Source organism: Phasianus colchicus, chromosome 6 (assembly GCF_987193195.1).
Source record: "Phasianus colchicus chromosome 6, bPhaCol1.hap1.1, whole genome shotgun sequence".
NCBI classification, from domain to species: Eukaryota; Metazoa; Chordata; class Aves; order Galliformes; family Phasianidae; genus Phasianus; species Phasianus colchicus.
In genome coordinates, this window is record NC_143441.1 from 5,507,740 (window position 1) to 5,524,864 (window position 17,125).

Genomic DNA, 17,125 nt, shown 5'->3' on the forward strand with positions numbered 1-17,125 from the left:
TGTATTTCACAGATCCCAATCAGTATGAACTTTGAATTTCCACTCTATGTGGAAGGAGAAATTATGAAGACTTTTCTGGTCAAGATTTCTGATTGAAGGGTTGTTTGATGGCACCTATTGACTCACAAATGCTGCCTTCTGAGTTTGCAGCGTGTGTTTACAGAGATGTTTCAGCCCTGTTGAGGACTGACAGAAGATAGCTCTAGAGAATATACAATATTAATGAGTAAAGTGGTATGCATACCTCAATACATTAGTATAGACGTGCCAGGTTAGTAGAATCCTTATTTTACAGGGCGTGCAGTGTAGAGACAAAGTCAGATTATGTGTTCCAAGTATGGAGTGGAAGTCATTGGCCAAGGAAATAAGACCTGCCCATATGGTGGTATGCTCAATATTCACATCTCTGATGTTCTGGCAGCACGCAAAGTGGCCTTGCACTTTCAAATCTGCCCCAGCTGAAATGGCATAGCCTGTAGCAGTTGCATGTTTGGTCACGCTGTGCTGCTGAAAGTGGCTTTTCAAGGTTGGATTTGTGGTTCGTCATGCTGTTTGTTTACTTTTATTCAAGTCTGATGAGAGCAGCTTTGTAAGCTTTGGCCGTGTTGTTATTTTCATTAGTTTTCAAGTACTGAGTTTGTTTTTGCTAGCTTGCCTGTTTGTTTTAAAAGTCTTGTTTGTTCTTGGGATTGATGTTCGAGAGCACTCTGCCATTTCCAAGAGTCGTGATGGCACCAGGAATTTTTATTGCTCTGATGAACCCTATGGCTGCCACCATCCCCTAGCAATTGACTGACAATTCCCCAGAGCAGGCTGGCGTCCAGGGGTACCGGGACCTTCATGGGAGATGGTGTAGTTTAGCCACACTATGGCTGCTCCACTATAGATGCTTCAGGGACTTCTCCCAGGTTGTGTCAACCCCACCCCAAAATATTTCCCAGGGGTTTTATGTTTGCATACAGCCCTGTGTGCAGCCACGTTTGCCTGTGGCATCAGCTGGGCAGCAGTACATCTCAGTGGCCCTAAAATCTGTGCCACGTCAATGTCCTGAGTAGCTTTAAGAAAAAAAGGAGCGATGCAAATTTTCCTGAGCATGTCTACTCTTGAAAACACTTATGTGGCAAGGAGTGAAGTGTATTTTGAAAAACAGGTTTCTTTTTGGTGTGAGTGGGTGGGGATTATGAAAATTTCAGCTCAGGTTACACAAATGTTTGCCCTCTCTCTTTTAGGAACAAGGAAGACTGCAATGGATTGTCAGAGCGGTTGACCTGATATAGGAGAGCTTGCTGGAGAGCCTCACCTAACTGTTTTCTGGCTTCTGAGTGGGTGTTAGAGCGTGCAGTATCCATACTGGCACAGGTAAGCCCTGTTTACTTTCCTTTATTCTTTTTTAAAGCGGTGTTTGTAATGAAAGCCTCCACCAGTTAAGCACTGCTGGCAGAAGGGTGATGCCAATGGAAGCATTTTTGGAAGACAAAATTCATTTTCTGTTATTCAACTGTGTGCAAATGCATCTAATAGAGAGGGAAGCATAATTTTGTCTTGTAGCGGACTACCCCACCTTTGTGGGATGCTGCCATTACCAGTAGCAGAAGATTGAAGCTTAAGTAATTAAATATAGAAGGTTTAATTATATTGGTATCCAAGATATTGAGCCATGGAGTTTTACTGGTCCATATAAAGTCAGAATAAGTTATTGACTTATTGACTGTACAGTTTGTTTTCTCAGACACTGAGGTAGGATTAGCAGTTGTTTGAATGCCATGCCTGTTTGCAGAAGGGACTACAAATCTGGCCTACAACAGCTTACATGTACTTAACAGTCCCATGCCTACCTGTCCATGGTATACAAAGGCATACTTTTCTCAACACAGGAAAGCAAACACTGGCCCTCAGTGCGTCCTGTGTCGGGTCACAGACAGGGAATATCAATGTTCAGATGGCTAGCAGCATCTGCTATGGACAAAACCCAAATCAAGTTCTCAGTGTGCAGGTTGATGGGTTTTTTTGTTTGTTTGTTTTTGCAGGCTCACATGTAGACCTGAAGTAGCTCTCAGATAAATTAGGAGTAATTTTGAGCAAAGCATGTCTACTTGCATATGAAAGTGAAACCAGTTGAAACTTGTCCTGAAGATAAAGAGAATATGCTTAAACATTCATCAGAGCAATTATTGTGAACATGTTGTGTCTCTAGCCTGAGATGTCCTGCTTGCATCCAAGTGAGGAGATTGGCCTCATCTGATTTCTTTTCCCCTCTGCTGGTGTGTACAAAGAGTTCTGGCTTCCTCCTGAGGTCAGGGAGGCAGTTTGTGGACTAACCCAATGCTATCCAAAGCTGTCTCAATATCAAGTATGGCAGAATTGGGTATGAGTAGCTGCAACCAAGCAGAATCAGTGTCTGTCATGGTAGGATGCTACTAAGACACTAATGAAATACAAACTCATCGTATCAGCAATACAGGCTTTTTGAACAGTGTTAATCAAATAAGTAAATCTGAGCTCACATGTAAGAGTGGAGGAAGGATACAGAAGCTGGTGAGAACTAGATCTTGGCTTGAACTGTATTGTTTTAAATACCAGTGTATGTAAAATTAGTTTGTACTGATGCTATTCTTTGAAAAGAGCCTAGTAAGAATGACACTGCAATGGCCAATGCAGTTAGCTAGTGGCATATCCTTTATGGCTTAAAGATCCTAGTTTTATCAAGAAGAAAAAAAAAAAAAAAAAAAAAAACCTGTTCTAAATTCCACTTCTACAAATTTAGACTTGTCCTTAAGAGTCAAGTTATTTCTGGCTCTAACAATGCTGAAAGTAAAAATAGCGGGTCATTTAACTCTTCTGGGATATTTGTCTGCAACTCCCTTGAAACCAGTGAAAATAGAAGGATATCTAGAGTTTATATATTCCCCATTTCTACATAGAATTTGCAGTCGTGCTGATGTGAGGAGGAAGGGAGCACCACTCTTTCCATCCCACCACCATGCAGTGGTTATGCAAGATTAGCAGAATTAAGACAACATCATCTTTTTTTTAATAAATTAAAGTAGGTGAACTGTACACACAGAGAATTATCTAGTGATCAGAGGGCTGAGCCCAAACTTATTTTCAGACATTAAAGAAAACAGTGCTTTACAGGATTACTCACTCTGAGTGCTTATGTCATTCTAGAGATTTGCCATCCAGCCTGCCTTGCAGCATTTTTTGCTAGCCAGTGCATTCAGGCCAAGAAAATTGTTTCATAATCCTTTTTGTTGCAGAGGAAGGGAAGGAGCCTGGAGGGCAAGAAGTTGGGACTGTATGAATGGGATGAAATATGAAATTTTCAATGAGGGCTACATATGGTCAGGCCTTGCGCTTGTTTTATTCTTGATGTGACGAGTTGTCCCATGGTTTTCCACACCTTCCCTCTTGGTGCCTCTGGAAGAGCACTGAGACCAGCCCATAGGGCAGGGCAATGTGTTTTCCCAGCTCTGCACCAGGTCAGGGGGAGGCTGAGGAGTGGGCAGCATTGGTGAGCTGCAGGAAGAGCTGCCACTCTAAATACTTGCTGCTATTTCAAATCCCACCCTCTCCCTCGACCTAGTTCATAGTCTGGTGCAGACAGAGGAGGGTTCGGACTTTAATTCCTTGTGGTGTGGTCTGAAAGGTTGAGAAAAAACTGAAGCACGTGCATATCAAATCTAACGGCGCTCACACAAGCACTGTAGGAATGAGGAATTATTTCTGCATCTAAAATTTGCCTGCTTTCCTGTCCTCCCCAGCAGCACATTCCCCAGAGGGCAGACTGTGCCTTTGTGGTTAAGGTAGCATTAGGGCTTCTAGGAATGCCTGAAATAATTCTCAGGTTAGGTGAAGATGGTCTGGCAGTGCTTCTGTGTGCCCCTGAAAGCATCCTCAAGGATGCACACTGCTGAGCTTCTGTGGTGCCTGAGTTTCAGCAGCATGCTGAGGTTTGGCTGCAGAACACCCAGTCAAAGCAGGAGCTAATTGTATGGTGCAGAGCTGTTGTTTTGTGGAGCCACTGGTGAACAGCTAAAGGATTGGTGGTCCTAATTAGCCCCCAGCACCCATGCAGAATGATGGCATAAGGACAGACAGAGATCTGGCCATACCTTCCATGTCACAGGAAAGCTGCTTGCATGCTGCTGGTGGCTGTGGGCCACTCCCCGGAGCTGGAGAGTCAAGAAGATTATCCTGAGATGATATAGCTGCCCATGTCTCACCAGAGATATGCTTGGATGTCCTTTCCAGTGCTAACGGAGGAAACAGTGTTTTTGCCAAGCGTCTGATCTACTGTTCCAGTTAATCCATGTTAAGATCCTTTGGAGAGAAAACCCTCAATTCATGGATGTGGGCTCATTATTTGGGATCCAGTTGTGTTTTCTTTTACATAGACCAGTGGCAATTTGGCCATTTCTATCCATAAAAACAGGGTCATACTGTTTGTATTCCATGTCAGTTGAAATAAAAATGATGTGTGACTATATATCTGCCAGAGCTTAAAGCAATAAAAAAGAATTACTGACGATCTAGCAATCTAATAGACAAACAATCATCTGCAATTTGTTTTAGGGAAATGAGACAATTTCCCTTTTTGCTATTAACTGTGCTACACTGGTTCCCACTAGGTCTGTTCAGGGCACTGTTCATCTTGCTCATGTAACTGGATTTTGTGTAAAATTAAGGTACTTCATGTAGTACTTCTGCAGAATGAAGAGGACACTCGGTTAGATCAGAATTGTTGTATAAAAGCCCAGCAATTGGATGACCTGTGCAGTATTTCATTCCACTATTTGCGAAAATCACTTACTGATTCATCTCTCATTTCCCGTGGGAAAAAGCTGGAAAGCTAACTGATTGCCACACCTATCCGTTAGCTATTTCATGCAAGGTAGCACAAGAAACACCATTCATTCTGTAGGTGTGTGTGATTCTGTTTCATCCTGATCTGAAAAGCAGCATCCCCTACCCTTGTTTTTGTGGCATCGAGCACAGGCCCAAAGCTGTGGTTGTTTTCCTTGTGATCACTCACGTGGAAGAACCAGAGACGTTCTGTGGTCAGAATATCAAATTCGGTGTCCTTCATCATGCCTGGTTGTTTGCAATGCAAATGGAAGGCTTTGTCTCACATAGTACCATATCCATGGTAACCAAATGAAGACAAGTTTGCATTACTTCCTTAGTAAAGTGCAATCCTTCCCCTGGCACATGTGCCAATGAGGCATAGAGAGTTAAAGGGACAGCAATATATTTCTTGGAAATGGAAGCAATCGAAACAACTTCTGGCTTTTTTTTTTTTTTCCCCCTTTATTTCAGTTATCACTGTCCTTGCTCTTCTTTCTCTTTCTTTCCCATCCTGTCATTTTCTAGAATTCCTATTGCTAAAAACTAGACTAGTCCTGATTTCTACTTTCCCTTTGCCCGGAGGCTAAGCAAACAGTCATCTATCCGAACTGTCAACTTAAACACCACTTTCTTGGCAATCAGCCTCCCTTTGCCCTTCCTAGTATCTTAAAATAAATAAATAAGTACATAACGGAGGTGGAAAGCCAAGCCAAGAGCACCAATTCGTGTCCTCGGTTTTTCAGACCTTGGGTCCGTGGCAGAGCAGAGACACAGAAGCACTAGCCTGCAACTATTCCGTAATACTAACAGCTGGATCAAGCCATACAGGTTGGAGCTTATCAGTTTTTTGTTGTTGTTATACCCGTTAAAAAATTTAAAGTCTCTTTTTCCCCTCTTCTGATCTGTCAGATAGGTGGGAGAAATGCATTTATATTTTATTTGCTGGTTTAAATTCCAGTTAAAAGAGCTTGATGTAAAGGGCTTTGATATTTTCAAAGCCTCACAGACTGTCTTTTTTGACCATCCAGGAAACATTTTTAGCAAAGGGACCAGATTCAAGCTGAGTGTACTGCAAAATTGTTGCTATTGTTACTGCTTTCGCTGTTATTGTTGTTTTGCTGCCTTGCCTGTGACAACCTGTGCACTGATTTTATGCACTTTCCCTTATGTAGCTGGGAGGCTTAAAATACAACTCGCTCCCTCTTCGGTCCTACATTGTTTTAAGCAGAAATAGTTCTGGCTATTGTTATTTAGCATTATCTGTTGTTTTTCCTCTCGATCAAGTGTGAACTTGTATTGTGATTAAAATGCAGCATGATGATAAAATCAGCATCCAGTGCAGGTATTCACGATGAGCAACACTGATTGTCTCAAACAAGCTTTGAAAGGAGCAGAGCAAGTTTAAGTTGTGGCCTCTGAGCAGGAATTTTACCAAAGGCTTCACAGAGACAGAAATGTACCCAAAGTTGTATTTACCAACATATGAGGGGGATTGAAGTGTTATTACAGCTTTCCCTAGCTGGTGCACTTTCAAAACAGATTAATTCTCTGGAGTCACTTCATTTAAGGGTATTTTACTTGTGAGCTCTCACATGGGTATTCCAGGGGTACTTTGAATACCAGATTGTCCTTCCTTGCTTTCAATGCAAATGATAGGCATGTTGAAGAGATAAAACAGATGACTGTCTTCCTGCACCAACTAGGATTTTGCTGCAGTTAACAGCCCACAGGTTAATGGGCAGAGAAAAGGGACCTTCATTTAGCTGCCCAAGGTCAGGGCTCAAGTTTGACACTGAAAATACTTTCGTCATCTTCATTCATTTCTGAGTAAAACAGAGGGGAGACAAGAGTCTTCAGTCTTCAAGCAGTGTTTTGTCCCCAAAAATGGCAACTGAAAGTAGTAATAGTGCAGATCAGAGATTATCCTGTTCCTGCCTGAGAGCACTGCAACAACCGCATCTCTCTTCTTGTTAACTGGAGCAAAGATGGGTAGATAGATAACAGAAGCTTTATTTTCTCCTTGGTAGAGCTGCCATAAAAAGTATAGCTGAACCAGACTACCAAACACGTCTATGTCATATAAAAGATTGAGACAGTAGTAAAAATTATCTCTGTTGTTTGCCTTGCCTTGCCCTGCCTTGCCTTGCCTTGCCTTGCCTTGAAAGGAAACTGTAAATATTAATTCATATAACCAATAATACAGACACTTTACAGCCTAGATTTGGGTTCTGGAAAAAAACCTTCTTTATTTTTCTGTTCATTTTGTGTGGCAAAAGCTTACTGTTAATCTGTCAAACCCAAACAGCCTGTAAGTATGCTCAAATAATTTTTTGCACAGAAATGGAATGTCTTGGACACTTAAAGACATTCTTAACTAAAGTATTTGAGATTTTCTGCTTCCTCTCAATTCCCTATAACTACATGTTTAGTTGCATATTTGTCAATACTAAAGTTAACCGTTTCCTCTCTACTCAAGAACTGATGCACCTGCATATGGATCTGTTTGCATTCATAACCATCTAAAGAAAGTGGATAAATATTAAAAAAAGTGTGAGTAATCACTCAGCAAGTGGAAAGGAAAAAGAAATATTAATAGCACTATCCAGTACATATCATACAGTGTGAGGAATATGGTGTGAAGCTGATGAAGTTCAAGATCCTGTTTCAGTGAAACAAACACACTTTACTGTAGCTGGTGGCAAGGAGAATGGTTCTGTTAAATTCTGGCAACCGAAGTGAGACAAATCTGTCTGGGAACCTGCCATAAACTGTTTATGTGTTTTTCAATTTTTAGAAGCTTTTTATTTTATACGTTCTGTAGTTAAGAGCTGATATAAATTGCTCGCTGATGCAGATTCCTCAATTTCTACCTTGAAATCTCCTTGTAGGGGAGGGGAAAAAGGGGGGGAAAAAAAAAAAAAAAAGATTTCCAAGATGTTCTCAGTGTGTTATCAAATGAACAAAACACACAGGACATGGAAACCAGCCAGTCATTCATTCCATCGACAGATTTGCAGAGCTAAATTTGCTTCTGGAGAGCAGTTAGAAATTAAAACACACAGATGATGAGTGGTACTGGCACCCAAACTGTGATCAAGAGGACACTCTTGTCTGAAAAGATGTACCCTATCAGATTAATCATTATGTGTTAATTAATTTGAAATCAAAAGGATGTCTTCTTCTGTCTATGCACAGGAAATTAATGGTGATAACACTAATTAAATGTAATGGAAGTTACCTCTGTACTTCCCACATCTGGGGCCAAACTCTTTATTGTCTCTCATGTTGTGTCATTTACAGTTGAATCCCATTGTAGCATCTTACTCTCGTTGTGTCCCGCTGTAAATGGCTGTGCAAGTCATCAGGCAAAGGAGAATCAGGCCAATGGATTACTCAGCTGGGAAATGAACTAATTTCAATTAAACTAGCTCTAAACTTTGACTTCTAGCCCTGGGAAGGTGTGTTGCTGGATCAGAGGAGTCTTCTATGAGGCATACTGACATAAATAAATGGTTCTTCTGCCTCATTCTTTCCCCTTTAGTCTACAAAAGCAGTACTGTCTTTTCTGTGCAATCCTTCTGCTGTCCTGGCATTTCCCTGGCAACCTCTCTGGCAGGTGGGAAGCTCCATTTCCCGTGGAGGAGCCTGAGATACTCAAGTGCTCAAAAGATATTGAAGGAATTTCATTTTTTCCTGCTGCAGGTACTGATTTGGTCAGGGGGGTGCAGGGTATTTAATGACTTCTCTGAACCATTTCCTGAGGCAGGGCAAGGCTTTCTCTTGACATAGTTGACTTGGGTGATGGAGAGGCTTGTCCACATAAGGCTTGTCTGATCCAGGAGAAATTAAAAAATCTTCCTTTGCTCAATTTGAATATTTTTACCTATTTACCTTTGCTCTAAATAACAGCAGCTGTCTCCCTCTGGGGGGAATGATTTGTTATCTTTGACCAAAGATACAGAACGGGACCAGCTGTCATCAGGGTACGAGATTTCCTGCTCTCTGTCCTCCCTGTTCCCCTTCCTGAAGCTCAGTTTTTCCTCACTCATTTAGCTGCAATGCACCAACTGAAAGGAATCTGGGACATAATGAGTGGGATGGACTCTAGACTTTCTCTGCGTCAGGGCCAAAGGACTTCTGAACACAGCTGATGCTGTATATCCCATCCTCTGCTAACCTGTTCTTTCAGTGTTTTATTAAGACTTTTTGTTAGTCTTCATTAGCTTCCAGGTCTCCTGAAAAATAACAACAAAAAAATAAATCAGTGATAGTACCAACTCTGTTCTGCAATGGCAAATTGCTAATTACAACTCAAAATCTAAGTTATTTCAAAGACTTAAAAGCATCAGGTACTTCAATTGATTCTTGGTGTGATAGTAGAGATCGTGGTTTGCCTCGTTTCCCTTCACTAGAAGGAGAAAAATTGGTGTATGATGCAAAATTTGATTTATCTCCCCCAACATTTCATCTTTGTTCTACTGTTCTTACTTGTATTTGGGTTAATGTGCAGCTTGTTAGAGTGCATCACACCAGCTAGTGTCTCACTAGCTAACTCAAAGCCCTGTGTTTTGACCAGGGCCAGGCTGCTGCTTTGGTCCATGAAGAAAAGCACCTCCAAACAGCAGCTGCAGTAGGAGGATTGCTGTAGAAGTGTCCTACTCCTTGCATTGACTATAAAGGGAACATAAAGTGTAGGTTTGTAGAAAACGTACTGGTTTACTGGATATTTTGGTCTTCAGAGCACCAGAAATGAGCTTTCAGTGTCATAGCTAGGCAAAGATTGACAGTCTCAAAACAACACTCTTGTTTTGTAGTGTTAACGACAACAACAAAAACAACAGAAAAACCCTGCAAATCCATATATTCTTTATTCTAAATGTCAAAATTAAATCTCTAAAGACTTGAGTCCAAGGGCCTCTGATGCTGCAGCCTTTCTGTGTCTTTTGACTGCAAATCAGAATAGCATCATTGAATCCAGGTAGCAATAGTGTGACAGGAATGCCTCCTGGTTTGTCTTTTGTGTGCATGAGCCGTGCTGCTGATCAGCAATTGCCCCCTCCTGTTCTGCCTCTGAGAGCAAGGCAGCTCCTTGAGCTGGTGAGCTCCGTGGCTTCGGTTGAACCTGAAGGGAAAGAAGCCTGTTTGTAGTATTGTCAGAGAAGAGCTAAATGCTTCTGAGCCATCTTTACGTACCTTTGGGTTGAAAAACTGAACTGAGCAGCAGGATGCTTGGGACCCATTGCTTCTCTGCTCCAGGCTTCCTGCGTGCCCTTGGGCAAATAAGGTGAATCACTTGTGCTGCAATCCCCTGTTTGGTAAAAGGGAGGCAGTGATCCTCCCTCAGCACAAGAGCTCTCTGCCCCTTTCAAGCTGTGGCAGGAACTGCCTCAGGATGCATTCATGCAGCATCAGAATAGCTAGCTTTCCATTCTCAGTGGGACTGGTGGATGTTTCCAAATTATGAATGACTGGCAGATAATAAAGTCAAATGAATGATTCCAGATTTTTCTTTGCTTTCCGAATTGGATTGAAAAAAAAACAAAACCCTTGGATTATCAAATGAATATATCCTAATATTTTTTATATATTCCAGAGTTACCAAACAGTTATGCAACTCAGTGAGGTGATTAATTGCTATAAACTGATCCCGTAATACTTCATTTGAGTGCTTTACTTTCATTTTTATACTTAGAAGACTCTACAGAAGAAAATATTCATCTTTGGTCGAATTCTTGTTTCTCTTGTTGCTTGTGCTTCTCCTTAATTATTTGCTGCCTGAGTTCTCCAATGGGAAATATAGTGTCTGCAGTATTGACACTTCCTTTAGGAAAGTTGTGACTCCCTGAAAATTCAGAACAAAATATTTGGCTTTGTCTGATTTCAACCAAAGAAAGAGCTTTCTATTTTGTTGAGCTACATCGAAACACTCTCGCGCAAATATTCAGTACTAACTGACGTGCCTTGCTTATGATCCACTGTCTCATGAGAACAGTGCCAGGGATAACATTTTCCATCGTGTGTCTGGATAGTTTTCTGATCAAACTATCAGGTACATCATGGGAATTTCATGATGCTGCATCCTCTAGTGAGATGTAGCCTACCACATGAGCACAATCTATGGCAGAAACCATACTTATACACACCTGAGGCATTGAGCTACCACAGAGGGGTGCAGTTTAATCTTGAACATAGTCAAACATGCATGTACTTTGTTACCAAAACTTTGCTCTTTCATCTTTTTGTCCCTGAAGGACCAGTATTTTCCATGAACTCTTCAGTGTGATGCCATGCATTCACTGCAAATGCAGCTCAAGTCTGTTTTGTTTGGTGGTGAGGAGAAGCTAAAAATATATATATATATATTGTTTGGAGGTATGGTGAGGTTTGCATTGCAGGATAGGTAATGTAATTAATGATTACCAAGTCACCGTGAAGACAGGGATCAGCTGGGAGGTATAATAGGCTGTATTTTATTTGATGCACTGAAAAAGTCTTCTGCGTCCATTCCTCTCACTCCTGCCCCTGGATAAGTTGATTTAATTAGATTCTTAATAAAATTTATGTTCGGAAGTGACAGACTTGACTCATGGAGAATGCTAGAATTTCATGGGGTTTGCCTTAAGCACAAATGCAAGATTTGAATCTCAGCAGAGGCCAGCGTATGTATGTTAGGGAGAAAGTAAGTGGTGTTCAAGTAAGTGGTGTTCAGAAGCAGCAGAAAACATGGGGCTATGGCTCTGTTTCTCCCACCTCATCAGCCATCCTCATTCGGTTACATGTGCTCCAAGTGCCCTGTGCAATGCCTACCCATCACGTTGCCTCCCAGACCCCATCAGTTCTTAGGAGAGCAGCTGTACTTCAGGGGAACTTTTTTTTTTTTTTTTTTTTTGTCTTCTTAAAGACATTTTTAAAGACATTTTTATTTTAGAGTCTACCTACAAGTGGAGATAAGCTACCAAGAGCAGGCAGGTTATACAAATAACGTTATTTGTAATTTCTGTCACATATGGCTTAACTACAAGATATCAAACACTACAGGTTTCTGCTTGAAAAAGCTGATTTTCATGGATAAGATGTCCCTTTTTTCCTGTTTGCACTTTGAGAAGGTTCTCAAAAGAGATTTTCAGCAGAAAAGTCTCAGTTTTACCTTCTCTTCTGGCATGATTTGATTTCCTTCTGTTGGGGGAGTGGAAGTTTCTAGGACAGATTTGCACAGATTTCTGGAAGTTATGACACGATGCATTCAAGCATGCCTGACCTGAGCTCAGAACTTCTCACTTGTTCTCACCTACTTTCCAGATCTGCTGAATGTAGTGAATTCAGAGCATCTTTTTTTAGGAAAGAGGACAGAAGAACAAATCATCTGATACATTCAAGATGTATTTCTAAAAATTTCCACATTTTTAGTGCATTTTCAGTGCTTCCATATTTGCACTTTTTGTTTATCACGCTCACAAGTAAGAATGCAGTTGGATGATATATGGTTTAATCTTTTCTCCTGTTACAATGTTTTATCTTCCCTCAAGTGTCAGAGGCTACATTTAGCTTAGCAAGATATATTATTCATAAGCAAAGATATACTTAGATGTGCAGTAAACAGAGTGCCAATTAGCACCACAGTTGGTTTACAAAGCATTTGTTTGTTTGTTTGTTTGTTTGTTTGTTTGTTTTCATAAGGTTTTCTGACAGATTTCTAAAGGGCATTATTTCCCCCAAAGTATCTTCCACTTTAGTAATGAGATTCAGTGTTTCTTGCGACAGGAACAAAATACTTACACAAATCAGGAAATGTAAATACCGTCTCCTCCCCATTACTATTTCCATGACCTCTTATATATGGAAAAAACAATCTCTAATATTTAAAAATGTCAAGCTCTCTAATGAGGAACTTCTCATGAGTGTCTTCTCAGCAGAGGAAGCAGAAGAGACTCTAATCATGAGTGAGGCAACCCATGAAAGTGCAAAGTTTGTCCAAGCCATGAGGCTAACAGGTTCATGAGCCATTTACTGTCACTTAAGAGGTTGGGTGGCTTAGCCTGTCCAGTTCTATATTTTTATATTCTTGACCCACTGCAGTAGAGTGTTGTTTAGCTTATTTTAACCTACAGAATAAATGTATTTCAGGTGCCCCAACCAGTGACTGCCTCGTGTAAGAGAGTATAACCACAGTTACCTGGCATGTGGTAACCTAACAAATTCTTTCCATATGATCACAACTCTCAACCTTTGGTTTTGTGGTTTTTTTTTTTTTTTTTTGTGACCTGTTATTTCTTATGCCTCCTTCATACACCACATTTCTCATAATCGCATTATTTACGTAACACCCTGGCCAGTGTTTCACATTGCTAGATTTTTAGTTTGGCAGCACTTGTGTTCAGTCTTTCCCAACCTACACAAGATATTAAGGAAATCAAAGCTGCAGTGAGTTTGTAGTTGTGGGATATAATGTTCTGTAACAGAGAAGTGTGCTTACATGCCACTAGGGAAAAATGTATGAACCCACTCTTCTAGATGATATTTTTGACATCCTTAAGCATTTTAAAGTGAATCTACTGCTTCTTCTGGCACATAAGTAACAAATGGTACACAACAAGTAGCTGTTTCTTCAAATTAAGCTAAACTTACTGCTAGATAGTCTGGTTTATGTTGCCACAGCAAATTACAGGATGTCGGTAACCCTTATGTTCCCATCCTCGCGCTGAGTAAGCCAGAAGGAATTTATGTTAGAATTTACGAGCGGAAAAATAATCCAGTAGAGAATGTGAGAGGATGTTTTCTCTTTTTTATTGACATATAATTTTGTTAAATAGAAAACACAACTTTAAAAACTAGACAAAAAATCTTCATCTTGTGCAGTGCAGGAGGATATCTACAGCTGCTCCTAGGCAAACGCTGCTCTAGCTTGAAAAGGATCAAAAAGTTTATTATTTCAGCATTGAGAGAGAAAGGGATGACTACAAACACTGTGTGTGTGCATCCCACTTACTCATTCCCAGTATAAGTTAGTGAAATGATGAAATGTGCACTTTATGGTCTAGCATTAGGTGGAATGCTTGGTGGCCCTGCGTGTGGCAGGGGGGTTGGAGATTCATGATCCTTGAGGTCCCTTCCAACCCTGGCAATTCTGTGATTCTGTGATTCTATATACACGTGGAATCCAGTAGGCAGTGTTAAAAGTTCCTTGAGAAGTATTTGCCAGAAACTCTTGTAAGCACCCTGCAGTCATCTTGCTTCTTCCAAATGCATTTATGAACGTGATGCAAAATCCATTGAAATCAACTGTCACCAGTTTAAGTGAACTACACCCGAAAAACTGTTATGCACAAATAATTTGCTGACATAAAAACTTAATGTAACTGCTTTTTACTATTTTTTTGTCCCTCAAAAATCAGGAATGGAAAGGTATTGTCATCATATTTGCTTTATACGTATCCTCGGCAGAAAGACTCGAGAGTGTCAACCTCTAAAGAACAAGTGCTTAATGTACCAATAATGGCTAACGAAATGTAAAGGCATCTGTTTTCCTCCTGTGGATTTTTGTTACATTTATGTATTACTAACTTGTCCTGTGAGTTCAGCTTCCCACACAGGTATTGTTCTGCAACTTTGCAGCTCGTGCTGTTTCCTTATATGAAGGATGCTTCGATAATAATGCCTCCTATTTCATTATGCTGGCCCGTGATGTCAGAGGTGGGCAGTGGTATGGCAGTAGAGGTTGAACCTTCCCAACAGTGTTCTGTTACGTGTTGTTGCCATCTGACAGATGGCAGCAGAGGGGCAGTCTGGCAGAATGGCGCCTGACGTGGAAGTGCATGTGAAGCAAAGGTGTGCCATTGAATGCCTCCATGCAGAAAAATTGTCTCCCATTTACAATCATTGATGCTTGCTGAATGTGTATGGAGACCAAACAGTGGATGGTGGGTGGTGCATTTCAGAAGGAGCAACAGTGATACTGGGTCACCTCTGCTGGTGCAGATGTTTATGAGCATGGCACTCAGGCTCTTGTTCATGGCTGCAGAAAATGCACAGCTAATTGGTGGTGATAATGTTGGAAAAGAGTGTTTTGTAGCTGAGAGTTTGCTCTATAAAATGATGTTACAGTGCTCTTTGTATCTATTATAGCATCCATGGAAAAAAATAGGAGGCTTTTCTGTAGGTACAGTACAGGTAGTCTTCTCATCTTGAATCTAGTTTGACACATTTCTGTTTTGACAGACAGAAATGATAAGAAAATTAAATATTTTTATGTTTTCTTATTTGCAGTTTCTTTGTCAGTACCTGAGATGGTACAATTGACTGTGCAAAGCTACAGAAGGTAGGTGCCAGACACTGTAGATATCTAAGGGTTTTTTTCCCCCCCCCTTGCTTTTCATTTTGATAAAAGGAGAAATTTTAGTTAAGGTTGTTTTGTTCTTCATTTCTCCCCTCTCAAATTGATACCAACAGCATTAGTTCAAAAACCTACATACTGCTTGTGGCCTATTTAAGATTTGAGCTGAAGGACAGCTTGCAATGAGAAAAATGAACGTTTGTTACTTATCCTAATAGATACATGTAGGTAAAATTAAGCTTGGGTCTAGCAAAAGTGTGTTATCATTCCTATGAAGATTGTTATGCCTTTGCAATGAGCAGGCTCTAAAAGACAGATATTTCTCTGCAGACTACTGGCCACAAGCACGATGAGAAGCTAAGTGAAGAATTGTTCTCAGATGCCACTCCTACTGCTGCAGCTCATTGTCTCTCCAAAACTTTGTTAAGAGCAATTACATCTTTTTAAAGTAGGTGGCTTAAGAAACCGTGCTCCTGAAAGGTTCCCGAAAGATTCACCATCTGTCAAAAGTGAGCCATTCTGCCACCTTTATAATTAGCATTTACTGGTACCTCACACCTACATTCTCACACCTACTGTAACATACTGTTCTTGAGAACAAGCGTATTGCCACGCTCTCATGACGACTCTAAGGCATTGCAATTATGTATCATTATAAACTAAGGCAAAATGCAAATGTTTACTCTAGGAAAAAAATCATAATGATATCCCAGAGGAGCACACGAGTAAACACATTTCCTTGTTGCTTTTTTTTCCAACCAGATCCCTGCAAGAATTTTCTGAAAGTCCGGTTATGTCAAGATGCAACAGCCTCAGGTCTTCCCACTCTCACACTGGCGGACCACAGAGGTTAGTCATTTCCATGTGTTTCCAGCTGGGAATGCATAGAATTCACCCATTTAGGGATCAACAAATACGGTTACAATTTTTTGGAACATGCAGTTCCAAGTTCTGGTTCATAAAAATCATCGTATTTGCTTCACCGTGGTCAAAGTGCCCTCTTTAAGGTGTCTGCTCTCAAATGCATTTGTAGTAGAAAAACAAACACAAAAAACCTGCCTCAAAGTTCATTGTTCTCTGAATTCCTTGCATGATAAAAGACTTCAAGATCTTATGGCAGCTGCAGCATCTTACCTGTGTCATGTCTTGAACAAAGCGAGCCTGCCATAAACGTACAGCTTTTATTGATGTTTCTCTTGCTAAGCTCTCTAGATACCATGCCACTAGATATCTCTGGGGGAAGAAACCATTGCTAATCTCTTAGCATTGTATCTGACAATAACCACTTTCGTTTAAGTCTCTGCAAGAGGAGAGAACAGAAGAGAGTTACTTAACAACAACAAAATAAGTATTCCAAGAGAAAAGTGGTACCAAGATAACAGTGTAAATTATCCTGATGTTTTCCCCGCAGCATCACTGAATGGCTATCACTGTGTGAAAAGGATCCAGTGGAGATTCTCCTTGATTTGGGGTTTGGTACAGAGGAACCCGATGTCTGCACTAAAATCCCTCCTAGGTTCCTCAGTGGTTCTTCTGTGGCAAAAGGTATTGACATCCGAGTCTTTTTGGAAGCTCAAAAGCAGCGGATGGACATTGAGCTGCCAAACCTATACGGTAAGTGGAGAAAGAATTACAGCCAGAAATTTATTTTACTTCTTTAGAAGAAGTAAAAAATAAATAGCATGGGGACTGAGCGGGTGGAGAAGAGGCTTATGAGAGGAAGTATATGAAAAAGGGACATGTATTTAGTTGATATCAAGAATTCTCATTCCCTTTTCCCTTTTGTGGGAGCAGGACCCCTTTCACAGGGAAATAAAAGTGCAGAACAGCCGATGAGATCCCAGCCTCCCATCACTAGGGCTGCTAGGGCTCATGCATCAGACCCACAAATCTCTAGCTAGAACCTAGCCGTTTGGTTGTTCAAATATGCCCTAATAAATGGATGAGAAT

At 40.8% G+C, this 17,125-nt stretch overlaps 1 protein-coding gene across 4 annotated transcripts in view; it reads left to right on the top strand.

Annotated features, from left to right (window-relative positions):
* Nucleotides 1–1,220: 1,220 nt before the first annotated feature.
* The window catches only part of ITPRID1 (ITPR interacting domain containing 1), a 48,912-nt gene continuing 33,007 nt past the window's right edge, over nt 1,221–17,125 (top strand). For 2 of the 4 annotated variants that reach the window (XM_090142250.1, XM_090142253.1), the window contains exons 1-4: nt 5,523–5,673; nt 15,109–15,160; nt 15,938–16,024; nt 16,587–16,789. In XM_090142250.1, coding sequence (XP_089998376.1) covers nt 15,129–15,160; nt 15,938–16,024; nt 16,587–16,789 — 322 coding nt within the window. In that variant the 5' untranslated portion in view covers nt 5,523–5,673; nt 15,109–15,128. Of the gene's footprint in view, nt 1,360–5,522; nt 5,674–15,108; nt 15,161–15,937; nt 16,025–16,586; nt 16,790–17,125 lie in introns of those variants that run through there. The other 2 variants (XM_090142251.1, XM_090142252.1) reach the window with 2 other exon arrangements.